The sequence below is a fragment of the Daktulosphaira vitifoliae genome, unplaced genomic scaffold (genome assembly GCF_025091365.1).
Source record: "Daktulosphaira vitifoliae isolate Bord-2020 unplaced genomic scaffold, ASM2509136v1 Scaffold_3, whole genome shotgun sequence".
Lineage (NCBI taxonomy): Eukaryota > Metazoa > Arthropoda > Insecta > Hemiptera > Phylloxeridae > Daktulosphaira > Daktulosphaira vitifoliae.
This window is the reverse complement of record NW_026099574.1, coordinates 9,537,294-9,560,869: the sequence shown is the minus strand read 5'-3', so window position 1 is coordinate 9,560,869 and position 23,576 is coordinate 9,537,294. Positions and strand designations below refer to the sequence as shown.

General features: G+C 25.0%; 4 protein-coding genes across 9 annotated transcripts in view; 2 read left to right on the top strand and 2 right to left on the bottom strand.

Annotated features, from left to right (window-relative positions):
• LOC126900395 (glutamyl aminopeptidase-like) overlaps positions 1 to 9,422 on the top strand; it is a 12,173-nt gene extending 2,751 nt beyond the window's left edge. The window contains exons 1-15 of one of the 3 annotated variants that reach the window (XM_050676075.1): positions 2,737 to 2,809; positions 3,284 to 3,808; positions 4,045 to 4,306; positions 4,372 to 4,542; positions 5,395 to 5,492; positions 6,102 to 6,236; positions 6,467 to 6,628; positions 7,164 to 7,386; positions 7,461 to 7,588; positions 7,654 to 7,857; positions 7,928 to 8,147; positions 8,364 to 8,493; positions 8,583 to 8,696; positions 8,762 to 8,870; positions 8,944 to 9,422. In XM_050676075.1, the coding sequence (XP_050532032.1) occupies positions 3,287 to 3,808; positions 4,045 to 4,306; positions 4,372 to 4,542; positions 5,395 to 5,492; positions 6,102 to 6,236; positions 6,467 to 6,628; positions 7,164 to 7,386; positions 7,461 to 7,588; positions 7,654 to 7,857; positions 7,928 to 8,147; positions 8,364 to 8,493; positions 8,583 to 8,696; positions 8,762 to 8,870; positions 8,944 to 9,087 (2,622 nt within the window). In that variant the 5' untranslated portion in view covers positions 2,737 to 2,809; positions 3,284 to 3,286 and the 3' untranslated portion in view covers positions 9,088 to 9,422. Of the gene's footprint in view, positions 1 to 2,736; positions 2,810 to 2,948; positions 3,112 to 3,283; positions 3,809 to 4,044; positions 4,307 to 4,371; positions 4,543 to 5,394; positions 5,493 to 6,101; positions 6,237 to 6,466; positions 6,629 to 7,163; positions 7,387 to 7,460; positions 7,589 to 7,653; positions 7,858 to 7,927; positions 8,148 to 8,363; positions 8,494 to 8,582; positions 8,697 to 8,761; positions 8,871 to 8,943 lie in introns of those variants that run through there. The other 2 variants (XM_050676074.1, XM_050676073.1) reach the window with 2 other exon arrangements.
• Positions 9,423 to 10,508: 1,086 nt separating this feature from the next.
• On the bottom strand, positions 10,509 to 13,277 carry LOC126902023 (uncharacterized). The gene is made up of 3 exons (XM_050679047.1): positions 13,044 to 13,277; positions 10,732 to 10,857; positions 10,509 to 10,641 (listed from the first exon to the last, which is right to left on the bottom strand). The coding sequence occupies exons 1-3, from the start codon at positions 13,085 to 13,087 to the stop codon at positions 10,509 to 10,511; spliced, it is 303 nt and encodes a 100-aa protein (XP_050535004.1). The 5' UTR covers positions 13,088 to 13,277.
• On the bottom strand, positions 10,864 to 12,667 carry LOC126900402 (complex I assembly factor ACAD9, mitochondrial-like). Its single transcript, XM_050676087.1, has one exon. It carries the CDS (start codon positions 12,625 to 12,627, stop codon positions 10,963 to 10,965), a length of 1,665 nt encoding a protein of 554 aa, XP_050532044.1. The 5' UTR covers positions 12,628 to 12,667; the 3' UTR covers positions 10,864 to 10,962.
• A 1,965-nt stretch (positions 13,278 to 15,242) lies between the features above and the next one.
• LOC126900394 (general transcription factor 3C polypeptide 1) overlaps positions 15,243 to 23,576 on the top strand; it is a 23,004-nt gene continuing 14,670 nt past the window's right edge. The window contains exons 1-17 of one of the 4 annotated variants that reach the window (XR_007702848.1): positions 15,243 to 15,693; positions 15,764 to 15,960; positions 16,027 to 16,163; positions 16,284 to 16,530; positions 16,591 to 16,830; positions 17,191 to 17,350; positions 17,577 to 17,784; positions 17,849 to 18,188; positions 19,614 to 19,702; positions 19,861 to 19,960; positions 20,035 to 20,215; positions 20,380 to 20,501; positions 21,657 to 21,894; positions 21,964 to 22,165; positions 22,222 to 22,312; positions 22,514 to 22,688; positions 22,742 to 22,919. Coding sequence is in view for 3 of the 4 variants with exons in the window: in XM_050676070.1 (XP_050532027.1) it covers positions 15,612 to 15,693; positions 15,764 to 15,960; positions 16,027 to 16,163; positions 16,284 to 16,530; positions 16,591 to 16,830; positions 17,191 to 17,350; positions 17,577 to 17,784; positions 17,849 to 18,188; positions 19,614 to 19,702; positions 19,861 to 19,960; positions 20,035 to 20,215; positions 20,380 to 20,501; positions 21,657 to 21,894; positions 21,964 to 22,165; positions 22,222 to 22,312; positions 22,514 to 22,688; positions 22,742 to 22,919 (2,987 nt within the window). In the remaining variant the exon portion in view is untranslated. The remainder of the gene's footprint in view (positions 15,694 to 15,763; positions 15,961 to 16,026; positions 16,164 to 16,283; positions 16,531 to 16,590; positions 16,831 to 17,190; positions 17,351 to 17,576; positions 17,785 to 17,848; positions 18,189 to 19,613; positions 19,703 to 19,860; positions 19,961 to 20,034; positions 20,216 to 20,379; positions 20,502 to 21,656; positions 21,895 to 21,963; positions 22,166 to 22,221; positions 22,313 to 22,513; positions 22,689 to 22,741; positions 22,920 to 23,576) is intronic. The other 3 variants (XM_050676072.1, XM_050676070.1, XM_050676071.1) reach the window with 3 other exon arrangements.

The following is a 23,576-nucleotide window of genomic DNA, read 5'->3' as shown; positions in this document are numbered from 1 at the left end:
TTTTTTATATAGATGCATAATATCAATACCTTTCGTTTGGTATAATTTTTTCATAAATTTAACCCTTAACCTGCCCACAAGGGGGGATTTAAAATGACAACTTTTTCAAAAAAAATTAACTTTTTCAACTTAGTCTGACACTTTTATATATATCTTAAATTAAAGTTAATGTAATATACTTTATTATGGTAAAAAAAAATTTCGGACTTTATTTTATATTCACGGTGAAAATGGCTACCAAATGCTATTATTGTGTGAAAATTCTCGATTTTATTTTTTACATTTTTAACTTTATAATGCTATGACATATTGAAAAGTGTATGGATCAACATTATTTTTTTATGAGAAATAATATTTTTTAATAATCCCTTTTTCATTCGACATACTTTATCTTAATTAGGATATTAATAATGAACTAGCAGATCATGTAGCTTTTGGAATAGTCCACCAATTTTTTAAAATTAAACAGTATCTAAAGATTTGCATCGAAGTGTTTTTTTTTTGATAGTGATTTTAATCACTGTCAGATATCATTATACTTGATCCAACTATGCCACGTCACCACTGTGCCGCGACCCCCCTGTGCTGGGTTTTTTAATTCTATTTGTGTGTGCTACTACCAGTCTATAACATTCCAAATTTTTTTGAAACATGTTATATAAATAATAAATCTAAAAAAAAATATTTTTAGTTTCACCTTAATTTAACAATGGATTTTTACAATTATAATCAAATTTTATAATACACTCAATTGAGTAGATCTTTTTAATATTATTATTTTATTGGTTTTTTTAGTTAAAGTAAATTATTAAAATTAATTCAGTTCTGCATATTTCAATTGTAAAATCTTTTTAAACACCAAAAGTTAATTAGAAATGATTACTATGATATCTATTTAAGGATCTATTACGATAAAAATTCAAAAGAATAGAGCTTTTCTGATAAATTTACCGTGAATAGTAATTATAAAATTTGTTGATTCCGCATTAATCTTAACAATACCAATTATTACTATTTAATGATGTCAATTTCAAACTTGCAAATTGAGCTAAAAAAAATTCATTTTTTCTTTTTTTATTATACACTTTCACAAAAAAAATAGGTTTAAAATAATTACTTTTAACATATTAAAAATAAAAATCAATAATAATTTTTAAAACAATTAATTATAAAAATTATATAATATATAATTAAAAAAAAAAAATATATATATATATCAGTGTTGAGAAGGAACTAGTTCCAAAAGGAACGGATTCCTGGAACGAGTTCTTTTTGAAGGAACGATGCTAGGAACTGCTTCCTTTTAAAATAAAGGAACGAGGAAAATGAACAAATTCCATTTTTTAAGGAACGTGAACGGAAATTACAGTTCCTAAAATTTTTTATAAACATGTTTTAGTGTAGTTTTCTTCGTATCTAGACATTAAAATATTATGGTATTTTTAGTTGACTTTTGACAATGGAAGTCCCCTATATACCCAGCCGAGATCGTAGGCTGTTTAAATGAATCAATTGATTATAGATAGAGTTATTATCACATGTAGGTATACAGTAAATATTTAATATATGTGTACATATATTAAATAATGCACCGAATATTATCGTCGTTTCTTGTTAACTAATTTATGTTAAAGTTTTGGGTTTTCTGATTTATTATTTCTAACTTATATGTAGACAATAGACATTGGTCGCGTTGACACAAGTCGTTAGCATTTACTACCTGCTTATAAATATAATTTTCGAATACTTTTAGATAAGGAATACTACAAATTTGTTTTGTATTCGACTGCTGATGAAAATCATTGATGACCGTTATCATGATCTCATTGCCACAATTTTTTAAATAACTTATAAAAGGAACGAAGAGTGGAACGAGTTCTTATTTTGGAGGAACTGGATCTGGAACAAGTTCCTTCTTAATATAAAGAATTAGGATCTGGAACGAGTTCATATTTTAGAAAATGAACGGGGAACGGAACGAATTCCATTTAAAAAGGAACTTTCCCAACACTGATATATATATATTATATTTTTGAATCTAAGAATTACTAATATAGTTATAATTAAGGAAATAGAAGTTGATGTTGCTTTTGTAATTATCCACCAATTTTTTAGAATCAAACACTATCTACAGATTTGCATCGAAGCGTTTCTTATGATAGTGATTTTAATCACTGTCAGATTAAATCTATACTGGTCCAACTATGCCACGTCCTCACTGTGCTTGGTTTTTTTATTTTTCTTAAAATTTAAGTTGCGTATAAACTGAACATTTAATCTTCGTGTGCAAAGTTTGAAAAAAAAGCTTGGGAGCTAAGCTCCTTCAAAAATAAAATTAGTCCATTCTAAATTCAGGAAAGTTATATAAAATATAATAGAAAAAGTAAAGTTAAATTTGGTTTTAGATTTTTTTTTTCAAAATTCCCCTGTGATATTCATGAAATAAAGAACTAATTCATAAATGAATTTAAGATAATTTTTTCAATAACATTTTTGAAAACATAGTTTTATTTACACTAGGTAAATTCTTGAATCTATAGTCATTTTTCCTAAATTTTTATATAATCTAATTATACGTCTTTTAGTGTTTAGTAGGTATTAATGGCATATCCAAAGGGCTAAAAAGACTTAGCTCCTCCATTGTTCATACTAAACTAATACTTTAAAAAAAAAATCATCTTAAAAAAGTCACTAAAATTTTATTTGTGTATTAGACTTCTCATTGAAAAATCTTGGATACGCTACTGGTGGGTATTACACAAATGTTTATCTTCTATTCAAGGACAGACGGGCCAGGAGACCCTAAAAGGTACTTGATTTATAAAGCATCTAATTGTTTTGTTTTGAAGACACTTAAAGTTTATCATTATCATTAGCAAAAAATTCCAATTTGCTATAATATAATCATTCATATATTTTATAATGTATAATCAGAATATTTGTTATCTAACTGATAGGATGGGCCACCGGTAACTTTATTAACTGACAATTTTTGAGGTCATATTATTTTAATAATATACAGTTGTGCCGTTTAGTAATATTAAGTATTTATTATTATAATAATTATTGAATATTTACCGTTTTTGAAAGTATATGCGCCGAATTATGGAGGTCAGTAGCACTAAGTATAAAAGCAAATTTTGCAATGGACTAATATATTTTTTCTAAACTCATTTAACGTATTTAACTGAGAAAAATTATGAGTTCAAAATAATTGTACAGCTTTTTCCTATTTTTATAGTCCAAATACATATATATATATATATATATATTTTTGTTTTAGTTGATGTCCTCAAAACCATGGGAATTGACACATCGCCTATCTCAATATATTCACCCTAAGCAATATATCATCAACTTATATCCTAATCTTGAGAAAGGCACTTTCTCGGGTTCTGTAGATATTTTATTAATGGTTGATGAAATTCAGAATTACATAAAATTACATTCTAAAGGGATGACTATCAATGAAACAGTTTTAAATAACAATATTGTTAAAGCATTTTCATACCCTGAACATGAAGCATGGATTGTTGTTCCTGAAAAATCATTGAATACTGGTGAACATAAATTACAAATAAAGTTCGAAGGAAATTTAACCAATAAAATAATTGGATTTTATCGCAGTGTATATAATGATTTTGAAACCAATGAGCAAAAATTTATTGCAACTTCAAAGTTTGAACCTACATATGCTCGTCTTGCTTTTCCATGTTTTGACGAACCTCAACTTAAAGCAAAGTTCAAAATTAACCTTGTTCGCCCTACTGGTAATAATTACATTGCTCTATCAAATATGAACCAAGAGGTAAATTTTTTACTTTAATTTAAATATATTAACACAAAATCTATTTATTTGATCAATAATGCAATTAAGATTTTATCTTGAGGGGATAAAATAAGAAAAGTTTTCACTTCTTTCTTCAAACAAAAGAATATATATCTTCGCCATTTAATTATTTTTGTCATGAGAATATGATACACATATACTCACCATGATTACATTAATGTACTAGTTTATTACTTATGATGCATTCTTAATAGTTTGAAGAACCAGGTGTTCCTTCCAGTGAATTAACTACTGTTCATTTTGCAAATACAGTTCCTATGTCAACTTACCTAGCATGCTTCATTGTATGTGACTTTCAGTCACTTGAACCTGTTATAACTGATCAAGGATTTCCATTAACTGTATATGCAAGACGTGGGCAATCAGATAATATGAAATATGCTCAATATGTTGGTCTTAAATCAATTAATTATTATATAAATTATTTTGGTATTCAATATCCTTTGCCTAAATTAGGTTTGTGAAAAAATATGTTTTCTATATTTATAAATGGAAAAATTAAAAGTTTCTATTTTGTTTAGATCTTATAGCCATACCAGATTTTGTTTCTGGAGCCATGGAACATTGGGGCCTTGTAACATTTAGAGAGACTAGTGTTCTATTTAAAGAAGGTGTCAGCTCTAGCTCTAATCAAGAACAAGTAGCATTAACAGTTGCTCATGAATTAGCTCATATGTGGTTTGGAAATTTAGGTAATTGTTTTTACTTTTGGTAGAAATCCTAGTAGCACTGAATATAGAAATAACATTTAATACACATATGTTTAACATAATATGGATTTATTATACGTCTAGTGTCTACTGAACATACTTCCTCATTCATTTCTATCTTCATATTAAACACTGCATATATTTATAATTATTAAATAGAAAATCTTCATAAAAATAAAGTTTAATTTTTAATAAAGAAATATTTGAGTGTTCAAGAACACTTTTTATTTTTTATGTTTTATTTTACAAAATGATCAACTGTGCATAATTTGCTCATTTTCAGAATTTTTTTTTATATAATTATTTAAATGGTCACTTTTGAATTTCATACAATATTATTAATGTAATTACATTTTATGGTGCTTAAGGTTTGACTAAGAAATTTTAACAATAAAAGCATTTAAATTTTGTTGAATAAATTAATACACCATAGATAAATAGACCATAAATATTTTTCCAATTTCTTAAATTTGTTTGTTGTTTTTAAGGTAATAGTTACATTTTTTAAACATATCAAGTTGTTTCATTTTGTATACCTAAGTATTAAACATTATTATACATATTATACATTTATAATATTTTCATAGGAGATAAATATCAGAAAATGTATTTTGTTTTATTTCAGTAATAAAACAAATAATTATCTATAATATAACCTAATTGTAAAGTTATTTTATCTAGTTATTTTTTTTATTGATATTTTATAAAACTTCAGTTACCGGATTATTAAAAAGTAGTTAAGTAATTGTCAAAAGTATTTTACTTTTTAATTAAAACATTAATATTTAAATACTAAAATTAAGAAATTATAAATATTATTGTAAAACATTTTAGCTACTATGAAATGGTGGAATGATCTGTGGCTTAATGAAGGATTTGCTTCCTACATGGAATTCAAAGCAATTGATGTTGTTCATCCTAATTGGGATGTTGTAAGTATAATTACCTTTAGGAATAGAGTCTATTATAAGAACCATAGCTATCACTGAGGTATTGATTGGGTAAAAACAATGACTTAGGAGACAGTTTAATATATATTTATATTATTATTTATTTTTTTTTTTTTTTACAACCGTTAGGTTAGTTAATATCATTTGGACTAGTATATCCTGAGACATTTATAAGTGCCTACTGCACAGGAACATGGTTTTTTTTTTCGCCACCGTAAAAGCGTATGTATAGTCATCCATCTGTTCACCTACGGTGATAGATGCGACTTAACACTAGAGTTTTGTTAACAACTAATGTTACTATCATGTAACACCATGCCCCTATATTATTATATAATTAAATATATATATGTATATATATTTATAACTTTAAGTTTAGAGTTTTAATTTCTCTATTTTTAATGAAGCTTAAGTTAAGTGATAAGGCTGTCTTGTCTTTCTGGACAACTTATTTCTGTTTTAAAATTTTCCATATTTTTTATATGTCTCTGACAAATTATTATCCCTTTCAATATGAATTGCTATTAATAGATTCTATATCTTTTCTGTCATACTCACTAAATGTTGTTTTCAATTATACTTTATTTTCAGGACACAATTTTTCTAGTACATAGTTTGCAATCTGTACAGTCATTGGATGATAAAATAAGCTCACATGCTATCGTTCAAGATGTTTCACATCCAGACCAAATTACTGAAATTTTTGATCGAATTTCATATGATAAAGTAAGCTAAAATTTTGATATGAACGTGCTAAAACTTTCATGGCTTGTAGTATTATTTAGAATATTTACAAATATATCTATGTCTTCAGTTTTATGTCTACGTTTCCAAATCATCGTAGAGTTCAGTGAAATTATTCAGTGCATTAAACAAATGAAATTAATTTTTAAATGTTCATATTGTTTTTATTTTTTGCTTAATAATTTATAGTATAGAACTAAAATTATTTTAAGGGTTCTTCTGTTATACGCATGTTGGAAGGAATTCTTGGCAATAATGTATTTCAAGCTGGTGTTAGTGCATATCTTAAAAGAAATGAATTCAGTAATGCTGAAACGGATGATTTATGGGCAGAATTACAAGCAGCGGCTCAAAATTCTGTTGATGTAAAAAAGGTAATCAATAAATATCAAAGAACAATTTAAATTGATGATTTAATTGATGCAAGTTTTTATATGAAAAAATAGCCAATTAGCTTCTTATCATGTTTAATTTTCTAAAAAAAATGTATGATAAACCAAATCTTTGTTCATTAAGTCTAGATATCTTAGCAAACAAAAAAGTTGAAGCCAATCTTAAGTTTCTTTAAAGAATTAAGACCCATCCAATACTCTTGTTCTTTCATCCTGTGTTTGGATTTAAATTCTCGAACACTCATCCGCACTGTTTCTTTTATTATAATACCTGTATCATTAACTATGGTGTCAATATCCCTATTATACATTTGGCTATTAAGTCAATTTCTTACATGTAAACTAAACATAGACACTACCATTGAAATTACATTATTTAAATTATTACTATACAAGTTAATTTTTACAAAACTATAACCATATAGGTTTGTTAATTTGTTGTATAATTATACTAATCATTTATTATATAAAATTCTCTTAATAGACATCAAGTAATAGTAATAATCTAAATTATTAGGTGATGGATACTTGGACTCGCCAAGCAGGTTTTCCTGTTGTAACAATTAAAAGAAATGGTTCAAAAATAACACTAAGTCAACAAAGATTTTTAGCTGATTCAAATGCTAATTATTCTCTAGAGTCATCTCCTTACAAGTATAAATGGGAAATTCCAATTACATATATCACATCAAATGATAATAGCATCCATGAAATTTGGTTACATAAAGATCAAAATTCAAGTAATTATTTAAAATCTATAGAATCTTGTTTTTTAAATTGTAATTAAATGTATTAATGTAATTTTTATAAATAGTTACTGTGGACATTCCTGGAGATTTTGATTGGATAAAATTCAATCATAGACAAATTGGATATTTCATGGTGAATTACTCTGAGAGTGATTGGTCATTATTAAGTAATTTATTAGAAAAAAATATTAATGTAATATTTAAATCATTAAATTATTTGAAAAAAAAATATTAATATTATGATAATTTTTAATATAGGCACTAAATGCTGCTGATAGATCAAATCTTATTCATGATGCTTTTAGTTTAGCTGAAGCAAGTCATTTACCATACAGTGTTGCTTTGAATATAACAAAGTACTTAGTTACTGAAAATCATTATGCTCCATGGTATGTTGCTGCATCTAGTTTGATTAACTTAAGGATAAATTTATACTATCGACCTGCTCATTACAATTTAGATGTAAGGAAATGCATGATAGCTACAACCTTTATGAAAATGTACGTAATTTAAAATTTTTTACTTTTCTTAGAAATATATTCAAAATTTAATAGGACAACTTAGTCAAGATTTTTGGATAGATTCAAATGACAGGAATTTTTTGCAACGCAAAATACGAGGAGTTATTTTAAATTTAGGGTGTTTGGTTGGTTTACCAAGTTTTCAGGCAAAAGCTTTAGAATTATTTAAAAAATATTTGAAGGATAAGATTAAACCAGATCCAGATGTCAGAAGAATAGTATATTACTATGGTAATTTTTTAATTAAAATGTGAATTGGGCAATAGATTACCTGGAATTTTCTAGGTTGGTAGGCCACAATAATGCAATTTCTGGGCTAATTTTTATATAATGATGACATTTTTTCTATGGTTCATTAATTAAATTAAGCCAAATTTTCTCAGGCCAATTGTCAATTTGCCGCCATTAATAAGGTGTGTTTAAATTAATTAATAAATTAATTTTTAGGAATGGCAAGTGGAAGTGTTGATGAATGGAATCAATTGTGGAAATTATTTTTAAGTGAACATGAACCTCAAGAAAGAATTAAATTAATGTATGCTTTAACTGCAGTTAAAGAACCATGGATATTAACCAGGTAATATAATTAAATATTGTTGCAGTTTATTAATTTAAAGTTACTTGATTTTCTTTACAATACTTTTAATTAACAATAATAATTAATAGATTGATACAAATGGCTAAGAATGAAAGTTGTGTCCGTTCTCAAGATTATTTTATCCTTTTAACTAATATTGGACACAATCCAGTAGGTTCACTACTATTATGGGACTTTTTAAGGTAAAAATAAAATATATGTTTTGAACACAGTATAATTAAGACGTCAATTAACATATTTTTACTAGAGATGAATGGGAATATTTAGTTGATCGTTTCACTCTTAATGACCGTGCATTTGGACGACTCATTCCTTCAGTGTGTGCACGATTTAACTCTCCAAGACGCCTTGAAGAGGTAAAATAATTTATTTAATATTAATTTTAAATATAACATTAAAGTTTTTATGGATTCTTGCTTTCAAATTCAGATGAAAGAATTTTTCTCTAAATACCCAGAAGCTGGCGCTGGAGCAGCTGGTCGAAGAACTGCTCTTGAAGCTGTGTCTAATAACATTAAATGGTTAGAACAGCATGAAATAATTATTTCAGACTGGTTAACAAATGCATTGTGAAAAAAGAAAATATTTGTTTGAAAATATATAAACATAAAAGAAACAGGGTACATTGAATTTTATGGAAGATAGATTCATTTATTCCATTTATTTTTTAGGTATTATACAAGTTTTAAATCTCATGTAATTTATTAAAATTCAAGTATTACTTTTTAATTATTATGAAGTTTCATTTGTGGGATTAATGTATTAATTAATTTTAAAACTTAAAAATATTTTTATTTAAAAATGATTTATTAATCAAAATTATTAACATATTTATGAAAAATTAAATACATTTTTAATTCTAGTTTAAAAATCTAATTACAGCCATGAATAAAATGAATAGTTACTCACACGTTTTTATTATTTCTAAAGCGTATCACCACTGATGACTAGACTTACTACCTAAATTTACACTTGTTTACATTAATGGTTTAATTTTATGGTAAATTTTATTCAAAAGACAGACAAATCTGTTTGCAATAAAAATTATTAAAGGTTTCCTCAATAATAATTTACTTTATGAAAATGTCTATGTTATAATTTACTACTATAAAAAAATAACTAAAATTTTAATATACATTTATATTATGTTCATAGTAAATAAAAAATAAAAGTTTTGTTTAAATTTGAAAAAGAATATAAATCTCTTAAAAAAATTGTCATAAATAAAAGTAATTAATTTATATTACTCTACTCTAACATGTAACTAAATGAATAAAGTAAAACGAGGTTTTCATTTTAGCCACTAAAAAAAGATAAAAAAAAATTGACCACACCTCCTATTACTAAATTTAACATATTTTCTATTTATTTTAAAATAAAATTAATAACTATTAATTTATTATTGAATTTTAGTATTATAAAAAGTATTTTTAGTATACTTATATGCTGTCTTCTTAGGTAAGTTCCCAATTTTGAAACTGATGAACCAGAAGTAAGCATCTTAAATATAATTTATGTCAGAAAAAAAATTATTTTGAGGATAGCTTTGCTAAGGATAAAAATAAAAGTAGAAAACAGACAAATATATTTATAGAAAGATGTAAATTTATTGATAATTCAAGTACAAAGTTTTACAAACTTCTGAAGAAGAAAGGTCTGATACTGTAGGTATTCCATCAGGAGAAACTTCTGATACAGGTTTTAGTGCAAATGAATCTGTTAGTATAGAGGAATCATTCATAGGTGGAACAAGTAACATATTTATAGCCGGATATAACAAAATTGTTATCAAGATGGCACAGCAAACCCATACTGGTAAAACAATGGCCCAATACTTTTGAGGTAAATAAGTTAATCCAATAAATGCTAACCAATCACTAGGAATAAACGCCCATATTAAATATACTACAAATGCTGTCTTTGAAGCTAAATAAAGGGCAAATCCATAGTTTGCTCGACTTTCAGTGGGTGAAGGAGCATTTTGATGAGTTGTATCAGAAGTGATCATACTTAATTGAAGGTGATTTTAAATCAAAATTGTCTGTTACTTCAGATAAAAGTTTTAAAATATCCAGCAGACCATTTGAACTAGAACGTAGAGCTTTTAGTTGAGGTGATTCTAATATACTGAAAATTTAGTTTTTTTTTAACTAAATATATATATATATATATATATATATATATATATTGAAAATATTTATGTAATAAAACACTTACATTTTGACATAGCTTCCTTCAACACAACAGTATTTTTGAACAGTGTTATTGGGTTCTTTTTCTACTCTAATAGCGTGATAAATGGCATTGGCTTTATGAGCAGTTTCTGCATCAAAATTTAATGTTCTGAAGTAATAATATTTAGGAAACAAACAAAAATTTAACAAAAATGGCATTAACTACTAGATAACTTATACAAGCTAAAACTTTTATTTTAATTTTACATAAAATTTAAAAAATATTTCTTTTTAGAGGATGTTCTAGAAAATAATTTTTTTCAACAAATAGTTGTTGAGCAAGAGATTTATAAAGGGGATCAGTCACATTATGTGGAGAATTTAATATTTCATTTACTTTTTCACTACATTGAGAACGTAAAGTGTTACAAAAAACATTAGCGAAAACTAATTCTGTTGGGTATATTTGTGAGTTAGATTTTGATAAATGTTCCGATACATAATGTAAGATTGCTGTCATAGCATAAATATTTAAAGCAACACTATTAACTCGTTCAAGCACCATTTGATAATGAAATGTATCCGGTCCAAGATTAATGAACATGTTTTGTACTGCAAATTGTAATCTACTTAGACAATATTCCAGATCAGAAGCTTGTTTTTTTAGAGATGGGTGTAAATATTGACCAAGAAAATTTCTTAATTTTGGTTTGTCTTTTAAAGATTTCTGTATTTTAATAATATGATTTAATGTATATTTAGGAAACATCAAAGGATTTCTTAATTGTTTAATATCATTTGCCATAAACTGTCCTGCATATTGAATTCCTAATAATGATCCGACATATATAAGTAAATTACCTCTACCATCAAATAATAAAGAATTTTGAATATGTTCATACATGTCTTTAGGTAATCCTAAATCATCAAATAAATCTATGCATGCATAAGCTGCTTTAGTAACAAATAATCGTGCTAGTATTTGTTCATAATCATCTACCTTAAGAGAATCTAATAGTAAATTTGTAAAATTTAAAATACAATTCATAGAAAACAGATTACTGTAAATATGACCAAATTTGGTAATACTTAATGGATTTTTAAATCTTGTATCTTGAGAAATAATTTTGGTAATTTTTTTTATTTCACCAACTGTAGCAGAAGCAGATTCTAAGAAATCTGAATTAAATAATAATGAATACAACAGTAAACCTTCATTTTCTGGACCTAACATACATTCAGCTTTGACGTTATTAAATAATACATCACAATGATCACCATTTTCAATTACTGTTATACCAATTGATGATTTCTTAACAAGAAATGCACTGAAAAACTGAATATTATTTTCTGGTCTGTTACATTCATCCATTGTCTTAGCTATTATTAACAGAGTATCTGCTTGTTTAGCATTGACAACCCAATTTTTTGACCCATTTATAACCCAATGATTATTATGAAATGAAGCTTTAGTATTAGTATTTTGAATATCATACCCCTGTTCAGATTCATACAAACAATATGTTGCAATATTTTCACCAGATGCTAATAATGGTAAATATTTATTTTTCTGATCTTCAGTTCCATATTTTAATATACATTTTACTACACTTCCATGTGCCAAATAAGGTTTATATTGCGACAACCCTATAGATTTATAAGCTGCTGATATTTCAGCAGCAGAAAATTTTGTACCTCCAAATTCTTTAGGTACAATTACACCAAACAAATTTTTACTATTTGGAACACTTGCATGTTTTTGGCTCAATGAAAAAACACTCGTCATAAAATTCCCTACATAAAAGCTTTTGGCAAATGGTGTATGATCTGTGTTAATAGAGTTAAATGCATCCGATTGCAAATTACTCACATTAACTGTAGAAGTCGTAGCATGGTACTTACGGCAAAAAGTGCCGAACTTAAATCTATTAAGAAACATGAATGCGCTAGCTAATCTATCTTATTCTAATTTAAATTAAGGATACACGGTATGTAATCTTCCTTGAACTGTTTTTTTTTCAGATGTCATTATTACTTAACATATTAATAAAAATTACACATTAACTATTAATACTTTGAATTTAATATAGAAAATCCTGATCATAAATTGTAATTTTTTCAGAATACCTATCNGTCAATGAAAAAACACTCGTCATAAAATTCCCTACATAAAAGCTTTTGGCAAATGGTGTATGGTCTGTGTTAATAGAGTTAAATGCATCCGATTGCAAATTACTCACATTAACTGTAGAAGTCGTAGCATGGTACTTACGGCAAAAAGTGCCGAACTTAAATCTATTAAGAAACATGAATGCGCTAGCTAATCTATCTTATTCTAATTTAAATTAAGGATACACGGTATGTAATCTTCCTTGAACTGTTTTTTTTTCAGATGTCATTATTACTTAACATATTAATAAAAATTACACATTAACTATTAATACTTTGAATTTAATATAGAAAATCCTGATCATAAATTGTAATTTTTTCAGAATACCTATCTTACCACTTTGATAACCTTACTTATAAGTAAAGTGAATGTTTGGTATTGTCACGGACTATTTTCATTTAGTATGTAGTATTGTTAAGGTAGCGGTTACTTTACTTTTGATAATAGAAGAGAGTGTTACCAAATATATTCTTATTTATTATATACGAATATTATATTCATGAAGCTGAAAACATTTTGGTATTTTTTATGATAAAATATTTTAGTCGACCGTATGCAGATACGATTACGGTCATAATTTTAGTCGAACATAATTGAACTAACTAATGTAAAGTGACCAGATCAAAATTCTATAAAAGCGGGAAAAGTATTAAAAAAAAACTAGAGGAACAGGAATATCCCTTATCATAAAATAGTACTTCTAGAAGTGGTTAATCTCCCTTAATAATTGGTTTTAGGTACAACTTTATTTCTTTATGCTAAAATGAGACATGACAAAAAAAAAAATCATAATAAAAATAGCATAAAAAACAAAACTCAAATCAATTTTTCATTGAACATAAAATATTTATTTTATTAATACCTTAATAAAATTAATTATATTATATATTTAACAAAAAAATTATAAAAACAAAATGTAATTTTAAATAACAAGTATTCCACGTATTTAAACTTATAATTATAATCAAAATAGTATAATTACAAAATTAAAATCTACTTAATAAAAAATTCATAAAATATTTAATACAGATAAAAAAATTATTAGTACTTAGTATTTATAATTTGATGCAATAGATTTGAGCAATAAAGGAGACTTTTTAAAAATTATAAAATTCTGAAAATAAGAAAAAAATAACTATTATTTAGATTCGGGATAAAAGTGAGATGTCGATTGAAAGCCGGTACATTTTACTGTCCCGTTTTGATCTATATATTTAACGGAAAATATGCTTGAAAATTGGGACTGTCCCACAAAAATTCGGACGTCTGGTCACACTAAACTAATATTACAGCTGAATCATCAAACAATAATTTAACCGAAAATTGATAAATCGACAACATCTTTTTCAAATAATTATATTATAATTAAAACACGGAACTCATATGCCTTTATAATCTGTATACAATCTACTTTAAATAAACGCTAGTTCATGTAATTTGTTACATGTTTATATTGAAGCGAAAATAATTGTTTACTTTAAGGGGAATAAACCTCCCACAAAACTAACATCTATAACGACTTATTACTTATTAGATTAAATTAATAAAAATTTATACTGAACAATAACATATTCAGAATAACTTAAAATTAATAAATTCATAATAATAAACAATTATGATGATTGAATTTTAAATTAAATTTTAATTAAAAATTTTATAAATTCCTATTCCGTTAGAGTATTTCCTTGCTATGTTACGAAACTCATATTTTTATTACTTGTATATACATTAGCATTTTATATATACAGTAAAGATAAAATAACCCTAAACGGACAATTTTCAAAAGGAATTGTTTTTCGATATAAACCCAACCGGATTTTCACCCGTAATACATTGTACCGGGGCCTCTGTACTTTCAGGTTTTTGGCACAACTTTAGCATGTTAAAAAATTAATAAATGAGCTAGCTATGACTTAAGTTTTTTGTTCAAAATAAATTACTCCCCATAAAATATAACTATGAAAAGTGGCTCAAGTTCTACTTGTACATAAAATTACATATTGTAGTGAAGTTTATACAGAGTGATTTAATTATTATGAACTACTTAATTAATCGAAAAATAAGAATAATATTGTTTATATATTTGGTTTCTTGAAGTGTTTTTTATGTTAACCCCTTATCCTTTATATGGGTTTTATTCTTATTTTTCGATTAATCAAGTCGTTCATTTTTAGTTCACTTTGTATAAGTAGTTTTGACTTTATCTAGGTACTACGTTACACAACACAGACTATATTAGCTAACATAAATAGATGTTATAGATTTTCAATATGTATTAAAAATGTAGAAAATTGTATTTAAAACCTGTTATAAACTGAACTTAGGAATATTTTTTGATCAGTTGTTTAGTTAAATGAGTTTTCATAAGAGGTTACATTATTATTTGGCAAAAATTTAGTTATAATTTGTTTCGGCTGGAATACAATCAACTAAATTTTTTTTCAATCAAGTGTTCTCAACTGAAAAATATTTGGGTGTTTTATAGCATCTCCCCTAAGGCCAGTTGATATATTGATAACAGTTTCATTTAGTGATATGCTTGAATATTCAGTAAAATTATACATCTTCCGTTATAGTATTAACTATGTCAGACATAAATAATACTAAATAATTTTAAGGCGATGAGAGATTGTCAATTTGCTCCAAAACCAAATATATTTTACATTTTTAATTGTTTTTAGTTATAGATTTATTTTTTTATCGTATATTTTTTCTTTAACTTGGTACCTGAATTATGCTGAATTTTGAATAAAATGCAAAGATTTCAAAGAGATTTAAGTGCCATTGTACTTGATGAAATAGCTTTAGAAGGTTTAGATGGTATAACTGTTGAAGGTAATATGCAATAGAAAAAGATTTTTGTTAATAATTTATTTTTCAAGTAAATTTTTGAATTTGTTTATAGCGTTATGCACAAGACTGTCAATTTGTAATGATTGGCCAATAAAACCTATCAATGAATCAGTGAAAACGATAATTTGGTCCATTGTAGTATGTTTGAAAAATATTGAGTTCTATAGACTCAATGAACCTAGGGAACCTTTAGTCATATATAACAGATATGAGTACATCCACGGTCAATTTGGATCAATATATGAACCTGTAATGCTTTAAAATAGTTTGTGTAACTTATATTATACTCTCTTTATTTTGTAATGCTCATTTTAGAAAGATACGCCAAAAGATATATATCCAAATCATTGTATTGAAGATGGGTTAATTATGGGTTCTTGTAAAGACTATTTCACAAGATTTAATCTTGGAACATTTCCAAGAAAAATAACTGTTGAAGAAGTAGAAAAACGGTATATTATAAAAAAACAATTTTTTTTATTTAAATTTATTTTATTATTAGAACAATGTTTGTTGTTTAAATCATTTAAAGTGATAAGTTATCCAGTTTATGTACTCTTATTTTTTTTTAGGTGGAATAATTGTTTGGTTATTGTAGCTTCCCAAGAAGTTCGCACAAAAGCTTTAATTCCAGAAGAAAAACAATTTTCTCTAAAACTACCAGTGAGGTCTTATTTAGTTTTAGAAAAAATAGGTCGTGCACGATATTTGGGAGAAGCTTCTCATGGAACTCATTCATTAAGGAGCATATTTCCTGATCCAAAAGCATTATCTTATATAAGAAATCGATTAACTCTTGATGGATTAATAAAAAATCAAGTTTGTTAAAAAAATGTCTATATTTATTTATGGTAGTATTATACTTATATATTTTATTAGATAGTAGCATATGCTGGTACAAAAACTCAAATGGGAAATCGTGTTGTTATTTCAAGTTTAATAAGATTTTTTGTAAAACAACAATCTGTAATTGAAGTTATGGTAGAAAAAATTGTAGAATTTTTAAAAAAACAGCCTAATCAAATAGCTACTTATGATCAAGTTAAAAGCACATGTAGTGTTAGCTTAGCAAAAACATTTAAGCAACCACAACTAAAAAAATTTTGTAACACTAATCTAGTAAGTAATGTTATTTTTATGAGTTTTTAGAAAACAGTGTCTCAGTATTAAAAATGTAACATATTTTACTAATGACATTATTTTTTATATTAAATACTTATAATGACTGAAATAGTTTTTAATTAAAAATTAAAATGAATAGAATGCATTTTTATTTTTAAAATTATGACATTATATTGACATAAATTTTTGAAGGTTTCACTATTAATTAATTGTGGAACTCATTTAATCTTTTTAAAAAAAGCCTATTGAAAAATTATTATTTGATGGTCTTCTTCCTTGCCTTAATCCCAACTACTTGGAGTCGGCCCATTATTTGACGGTATTAATCTAAAATTTTATTTTATGAAAATATTTCAGAAACTAAATTATAGAGACTTATATCCAAATGCTACCAAGACTGAATATATAAATAAAAAAGATCCAAAGGTTGAAAGAACATTAAGATGTATTCAATTAAAACAAGAATATGAAACAAAAAACCAAGATTTACAAATAGAAAAAAAATTAGACATTAAAGGTAATGAAAGTGCCCTACAAAAAATTAATTAAAGGTTTACCAGCTAAAATAATAATTGTTATTACTACTATTTATTTATATGTTTAATGTCCTCTCTAAATGCTATTATTTGAGAGGTAATTTAGAAAGTCCAGTATAACAAAATTTAATCTCGGTACTTACTGAGGCACAAGACGTTATCAACTGAACAATTAAAATTGTTTTTTTTATCTAATATTAATTTTAGGTCATGAATTTAAAAGGGATGCTGCTTTTGATAGACAAATACTTAGATGGATTGAAAACCAAGGTGATAATGGTGCTACTCTTTCAGATATTTCTCGTGTTTTTCGATTTACTTCAGATGGTAACTTAGATAATATTTTGAAATTACTGATAAAATCAAACTATCTTAGTAAACATTATTGTGATCGAGGTCGTGCTAAAGTTCATGTGTAAGAGTTAAAAATTGTTTTTTTTTTCCAAAATGAACAAATCAAAGAAAAATTTTATTTGCAGTTATGTTGCAAAAATAAAATGTTCAACATCAGTTAAAAATGAAAATATTTTTTTGGAAAAAAGTGTTATTGCATTAGTTACAGAGGAATCACTTATGGATAGTCAAAACTTATTACAAGATACAACATTAAATGATACGACTTCAATTACTCCTAATGATGATACTAAAAATACTACATTAGTTAATAGTAATATTAATCAATGTATCAACAGTAATGAAATTGATAAAAATGATTATAGTATTACAAATTTGGATAATAGTTTTGAAAATATAACTACAACTGAAGTAAACAGTTCAAATGTTTCAACTAAAATATCATTACCCAACAAAGTAATATTAGTAAGTGTCAACATTACTCAGTAAAAATAGTTTTATTGACCATCATATATTAAACAATTATAAAAATTTAAGTTAAAATTGATTTTATATTATTTTTTGATAATTATTTAATCAACTTTGAAAGGCTTTTTAAAAATGTTTAAATATATTATTATAATTTATTACTTAATAAATTATAATTCATTAAAACAATTAAAGGGAATGTTATTGATTAATTTTATTTTTGTAAATTATGTTGTAATATTTTTCTTATTATCTACAACCTATTTATTTTTTAAATAATAAGAACATATAACACTTACAAAAATTATAAATTTAAATTAAGAAATTTCTAAAGTATAGTTTATGTTGATATTGATATAGTGAAGTCTGAATAATTTCATATATTTGTATAATTTAACTATTTATTTAGATTATTTGTTTTAATATAAATTACATTATAATATAATGAAATTTAAATTCTTACCCTTATATTTATAAAATTGGTGGGTACTATTAGATAACCATAATTAGATGTACAATATTAATTTTACTCAAAAACTTTTGTGGATAGAAATGATTCATTCAGGGTATAAAAATTTCTTTATTTAGCATAAAAATTTTTTTATTGTAAGACTATAATATATATAGGAATTTAAACAAAAGAAAATTTTGTTTTGAAATTAAAAAAGATCAAAATATAATCCATCCAATGAAATTTCCTTCTACTAAAATTATTAAATGATAAAATTTTATTTTAATGTTAAATTTAAACTATAAATTACTATAACTCTATGATGTTTCATTATAATTATATTATCTTCTATTAAATTGATTGAATTGTTATGCTTATTAAACTTCTTAGGTATTTATAAACACAATAAAAATTAATAAACTTGTGGCTAATACTATTTAAAAATATTCAAAATACTTAAAAGCTACTCTGAAAGCCACAAAAATATTTTTAGTAAGAATCTGTGAATATGTATTTAGACAACCAAATTATCTATCATTATAAGCTCTTAACAAATAATAACACTAAAAAATTTTGTGATTTTCATAGTTAAGTATTTTATTTATTTTTTATTAATATTATTTATGTGTTAAATCAGTAGGAAATCAAGTAAACTGTTATGACTAAGGGAAACCATTTTCCTTACTTTTTGAGTACTTTTTTGTGTTAAGTAACTTCATTGAATTCAGGGTACCTACTTAATAAATGCAGAGAGTAGACTAGCGTACTAAATTTTAACAAAGTTCCAATAATAAATTCCTTTCCAAGAAAATTCTCTTTATAAGTTAGGTAAACTAAAATTGAGAGAATGTGTTTGCAATTGTAGACTACTTGCTGTTATAATAGTAATATAATAATATAGTTTTTCTAAATAATTTTTTCCGTAAGCTGATTAATTTTGCTTAAATCTAAACGTTCACTATATATTTTAGAATGACGATGGTTTGTCTAATGACTTAGAACAGCAAATAACAAGAACAATGGATGTAGGATATTGTCAACAGTTGTATGAGAATTCTAAGTGAGTAATTTATTTTCTTTTAAATTGTCCTTTACATAAAAATTACATAAATTTTCCCATTACTATTTTCCATTTATAACAATAATTTTAAGTAGAATTTGTGACAAACAAAATGTAAACTTTTTGGAGAAAGTTTAATTTTCTTAACTTTTTATTAGGCAAACAATTTTTATGACTGATCGTTTTTTTTTTCGTCAGCAAATTATATTCAGTGTATTAAATACAGATAGTGTAATCAGCTTAGTAAACTTAAAAAAAGTGAGTTTATTAAACAATTTATTTGACTTTAATAATTTATAATATATATATATATTTTATTTTTATTAATGTAGACTATTATTAATACTGAAAAAGAAAATCCAAAATTTATTGGAACACTTGATATAAAAACATTAGTTAAAATTCTTGGATACTTTGAATCAAAAGGTAGATTGAAATCAGTATTATATAAAGTCAGTTATGGCAATAAAACTATAAATCAAACATTTATTGGTGTTCCTGATATTGATTTCAGTAAGTAAATTGTTATATCTTAATGATTTGATATTTAATAGTTACTTTATTTGTTTTAATATAAATCATGATTTATTAATTTACAAATTAAAAATGTTCTATAACTTATAATCGTTTAATATTTTATAATAGAAATTTACCACTAAAATCAAATATACTTTCAGGTCAGCCTGATATTATTTCTTACATGAATAGCTTCTTAAATAAATTCAACAATAAAATGAAAACAAAAAAAGCAAATAAAAAATGGAACCTAATGGTGTATAAATCGCCAGAACCGAAAATTGTTAGTACCAATTAAAATTATGTTATAATTTTTGAAGTATACTGCCATCCTATAAAAAATTTGTGCTCATCAATTTTTAAAATATTAATGCAACAATTAGACTAAGACATTATAAATTATATTTTCTAGAAAAAATCTTTTAGCTATTTTATCAATATTTTGTAAGTTGGCAGTATAATACAAGGACTTAAAGTAAAATAAACTATTTATCAATAGAGTGCAGATATTTAGGTATTGACATATTGAATTTATGCAGCTTGATTGAGGTAAAAAATGTTGACAATTTATCAACTACCAAATTTAAAATAAAATGTCTTATTTTACATATTTTAAAAATATGTTTATAAAATTAAACAACAATCAAAAAATATATATTTAATTAAAACTTTCGTATATAAAGTATATTAAAAAAAAATTAAATATCTTTATTATTTTTGAGCATAATTTGAGGATTTTTAGTGCATATTAGTATCATATTTCAAACTTAAAAAAACCTAAAAATCTGTACTGTAGTTATTACAAGAGATCTGAAAAACCTTAACAAAAAAGACAGTTTCATTACATTTTTGTTTTACTTAACAAATAATGTCTGTGTTGATGTTTGAAGCTAAAGGTATATAAGCTATTTATTAAATTAATTAATTTGTTGTAGACATAAGTTAAATAATTTTTTTTTTAAACACGCTCCAAAAAAAACTATACAATTTTAATGCTCTAGGCATATGCTTCCTAAATTCGTCTCTGATTATCTAAAAAAATTTATTTATAATAAAAAGTTAACTAAGTAAAATTTCACAAAAATATTAAAAATTAAAAAAAAAAAAGTAAATAATAATAAAAATGATTCGTACAAATATTAATTTTATTATAGAGCACATTTATATGCATTTATAAATTTTGTTTGAGTCATTTTAAAAAGATCCCAGTTAATATAAATTTGTTGTTAAAATAAATAGTAGCATAAAAAAATATTTTTAGTTTTAGGGAGGAATATACCTCTTAATTAACCCTAACACTGTAATCCCAGTTAGATTACATAACAAAATTTTCAATTATATTAATACATATAGTAAAAACACTGGCTGATGATGTATTTGGAATAATTTAACAAAAAAAGTGAAAATCATTAAATTTTAATTTTAAAAACATTTTTAGGACATATTTGATTTGAAATTACCCAGGTTTATGAAAATGAGATCATTACATGAGTATTTATTTTATATTGTGTACGAACACCCTGGAACAAGTTTAACAAATGCGTGTGAAGAAACGGAAAAAACTGTTTTAAGTTACAAGAATGACTTGATTCAAAGTGATAAAGTTCAAATACCTATAGTTTATAATCCAACAATTGGTTGGAAAATGTTTGTACCACCATTACCTAAATATCCAAGTAAAATAAAGTTTAACATATTTAATAAAATATTTAAATGCATAAATAAATATGTTTCCTGTTATATAGAATACCCTGAAGGCTGGTTTTTTGTTAGTGACATAATTCATCATATGCCATTAGACTTAATGTTAAAAATTGTTAATTTTAACAAAACAAAAGTCAATTTAGAAAAACTTGTAAATTATGCTACTCATCCTGTTTTTAAATACTTACCTCTTATGACTTTGTCCTCAGAAGTTCGTAATATATTATCACAAGGATTAAAAAAGTATAACCTAATAATTATCAAAATTGTTTCTAGTGTTAATAATTTTAATATTTTAGACATATTCAAAATACCTTAAGTGTTTTACGTTTATTGTGTACCATTGGATTATTACAGTTTGGTCCAAAAACATACAAGGATACTGAACTAGTAACTATAATAGTTTTTATATTTTTAAAACTATAGAATTAAATAAAAAGGCCATTTTATTTTATAATTTTATTATATTTATATGCTAAAAAAAAAATTGAGTCATTGAAAAGAGCGATTCCTATGTCTCAATATCAAACACTGTATTACACTTCAGTGCATCTTTAATTTTCTAAGTTAACTAAATAAATATTTTTTTAGATTTATGCATATTTAAATAGACGTGCTAGTTTGTTAAATACTGTTCAAAGTGAGCCAAGTTATTATCGAGTATCTGATATAACTTACGAACGCCGACTATATGAATTTACTAGCAGTTATGAAATAGAAAATTATTGGTTAGATACCTGGTATTTTTGTACCAATACTCCTCTGGGTTAGTACATAAAATGTTCAAAAAATAAAAATAAAATGAATTTAATGTTGTAGGTTATAGAACAACAAATAGCAGTAATAAACCAGGAAGGCAAGATATGCTTGAAAGAACTAAGATGGTTATTGAAGAATGTTGTGCATCAAGAAGTGAATTTGAAGCGATAGCTCAAGATGATGGAAGTATACCTGGAGATAATAAAGGAGCAGCTGGATTTGATAGTCATTTGTATTCGTATGTAAATTTAATGCATAAAGTTATCATTTTAATATGAGAGTCAAGACTAGTTTAATATAAAATTTTAACTATTGAGAATACTAATTTATAATTGTTATTATTCTAAATTAAATTTCTTACAGTTGGTTTATATATGTGTTTTTGTCAAAGAATACTATAGACCATCTTTACATTTTAGCTTCGATGCGAAGCTGAGAAGATATTAATTTTATTATGATGTATTCTTTTTTATTTTTTTTTTGTGTCTGTTATCACTTTTTCTCAGCTCTCACCAAACCGATTTCTTTCAACGATATGTCAAATCAAATAAAAAAAATATCTTATCAAAGACATAACCCTCAAAAATTAGAAAATTTTCCCTCGTTCTCTGAAATGGGGGAAATCTCCAAAAAAATTACAAATTTTAAATCGCTAATTTTCGACATTTTTTCAATTTTAGCTTCGATGCAAAGCGGAGAAGGTATTAATTTTACTATGTGTTTTTTTTTTTATGTCTGTTGCCACTTTTTCTCAGCTCTCACTGGACCGATTTCTTTCAAAAATACGTCAAAAGATCACAAATCGTATCTAGTTGAAGACATTACCCTTAAAAATTGAAAAAAATTCCCTCGTTCCCCGCAAATGGGGGAAATATCCAAAAAAATTACAAATTTA

Coding starts and splice junctions, on each gene's coding strand:
- LOC126900402 (XM_050676087.1), bottom strand. CDS start 12,627: ATGTTTCTTAATAGATTTAAGTTCGGCACTTTTTGCCGTAAGTACCAT.
- LOC126902023 (XM_050679047.1), bottom strand. CDS start 13,087: ATGACATCTGAAAAAAAAACAGTTCAAGGAAGATTACATACCGT. Junction 10,858..13,043: donor CAAGGAAGATTACATACCGT/GTATCCTTAATT, acceptor TTATTACTTCAG/AACATTAAATTTTGATGCAG. Junction 10,642..10,731: donor GAAGGAAGCTATGTCAAAAT/GTAAGTGTTTTA, acceptor CTAAATTTTCAG/TATATTAGAATCACCTCAAC.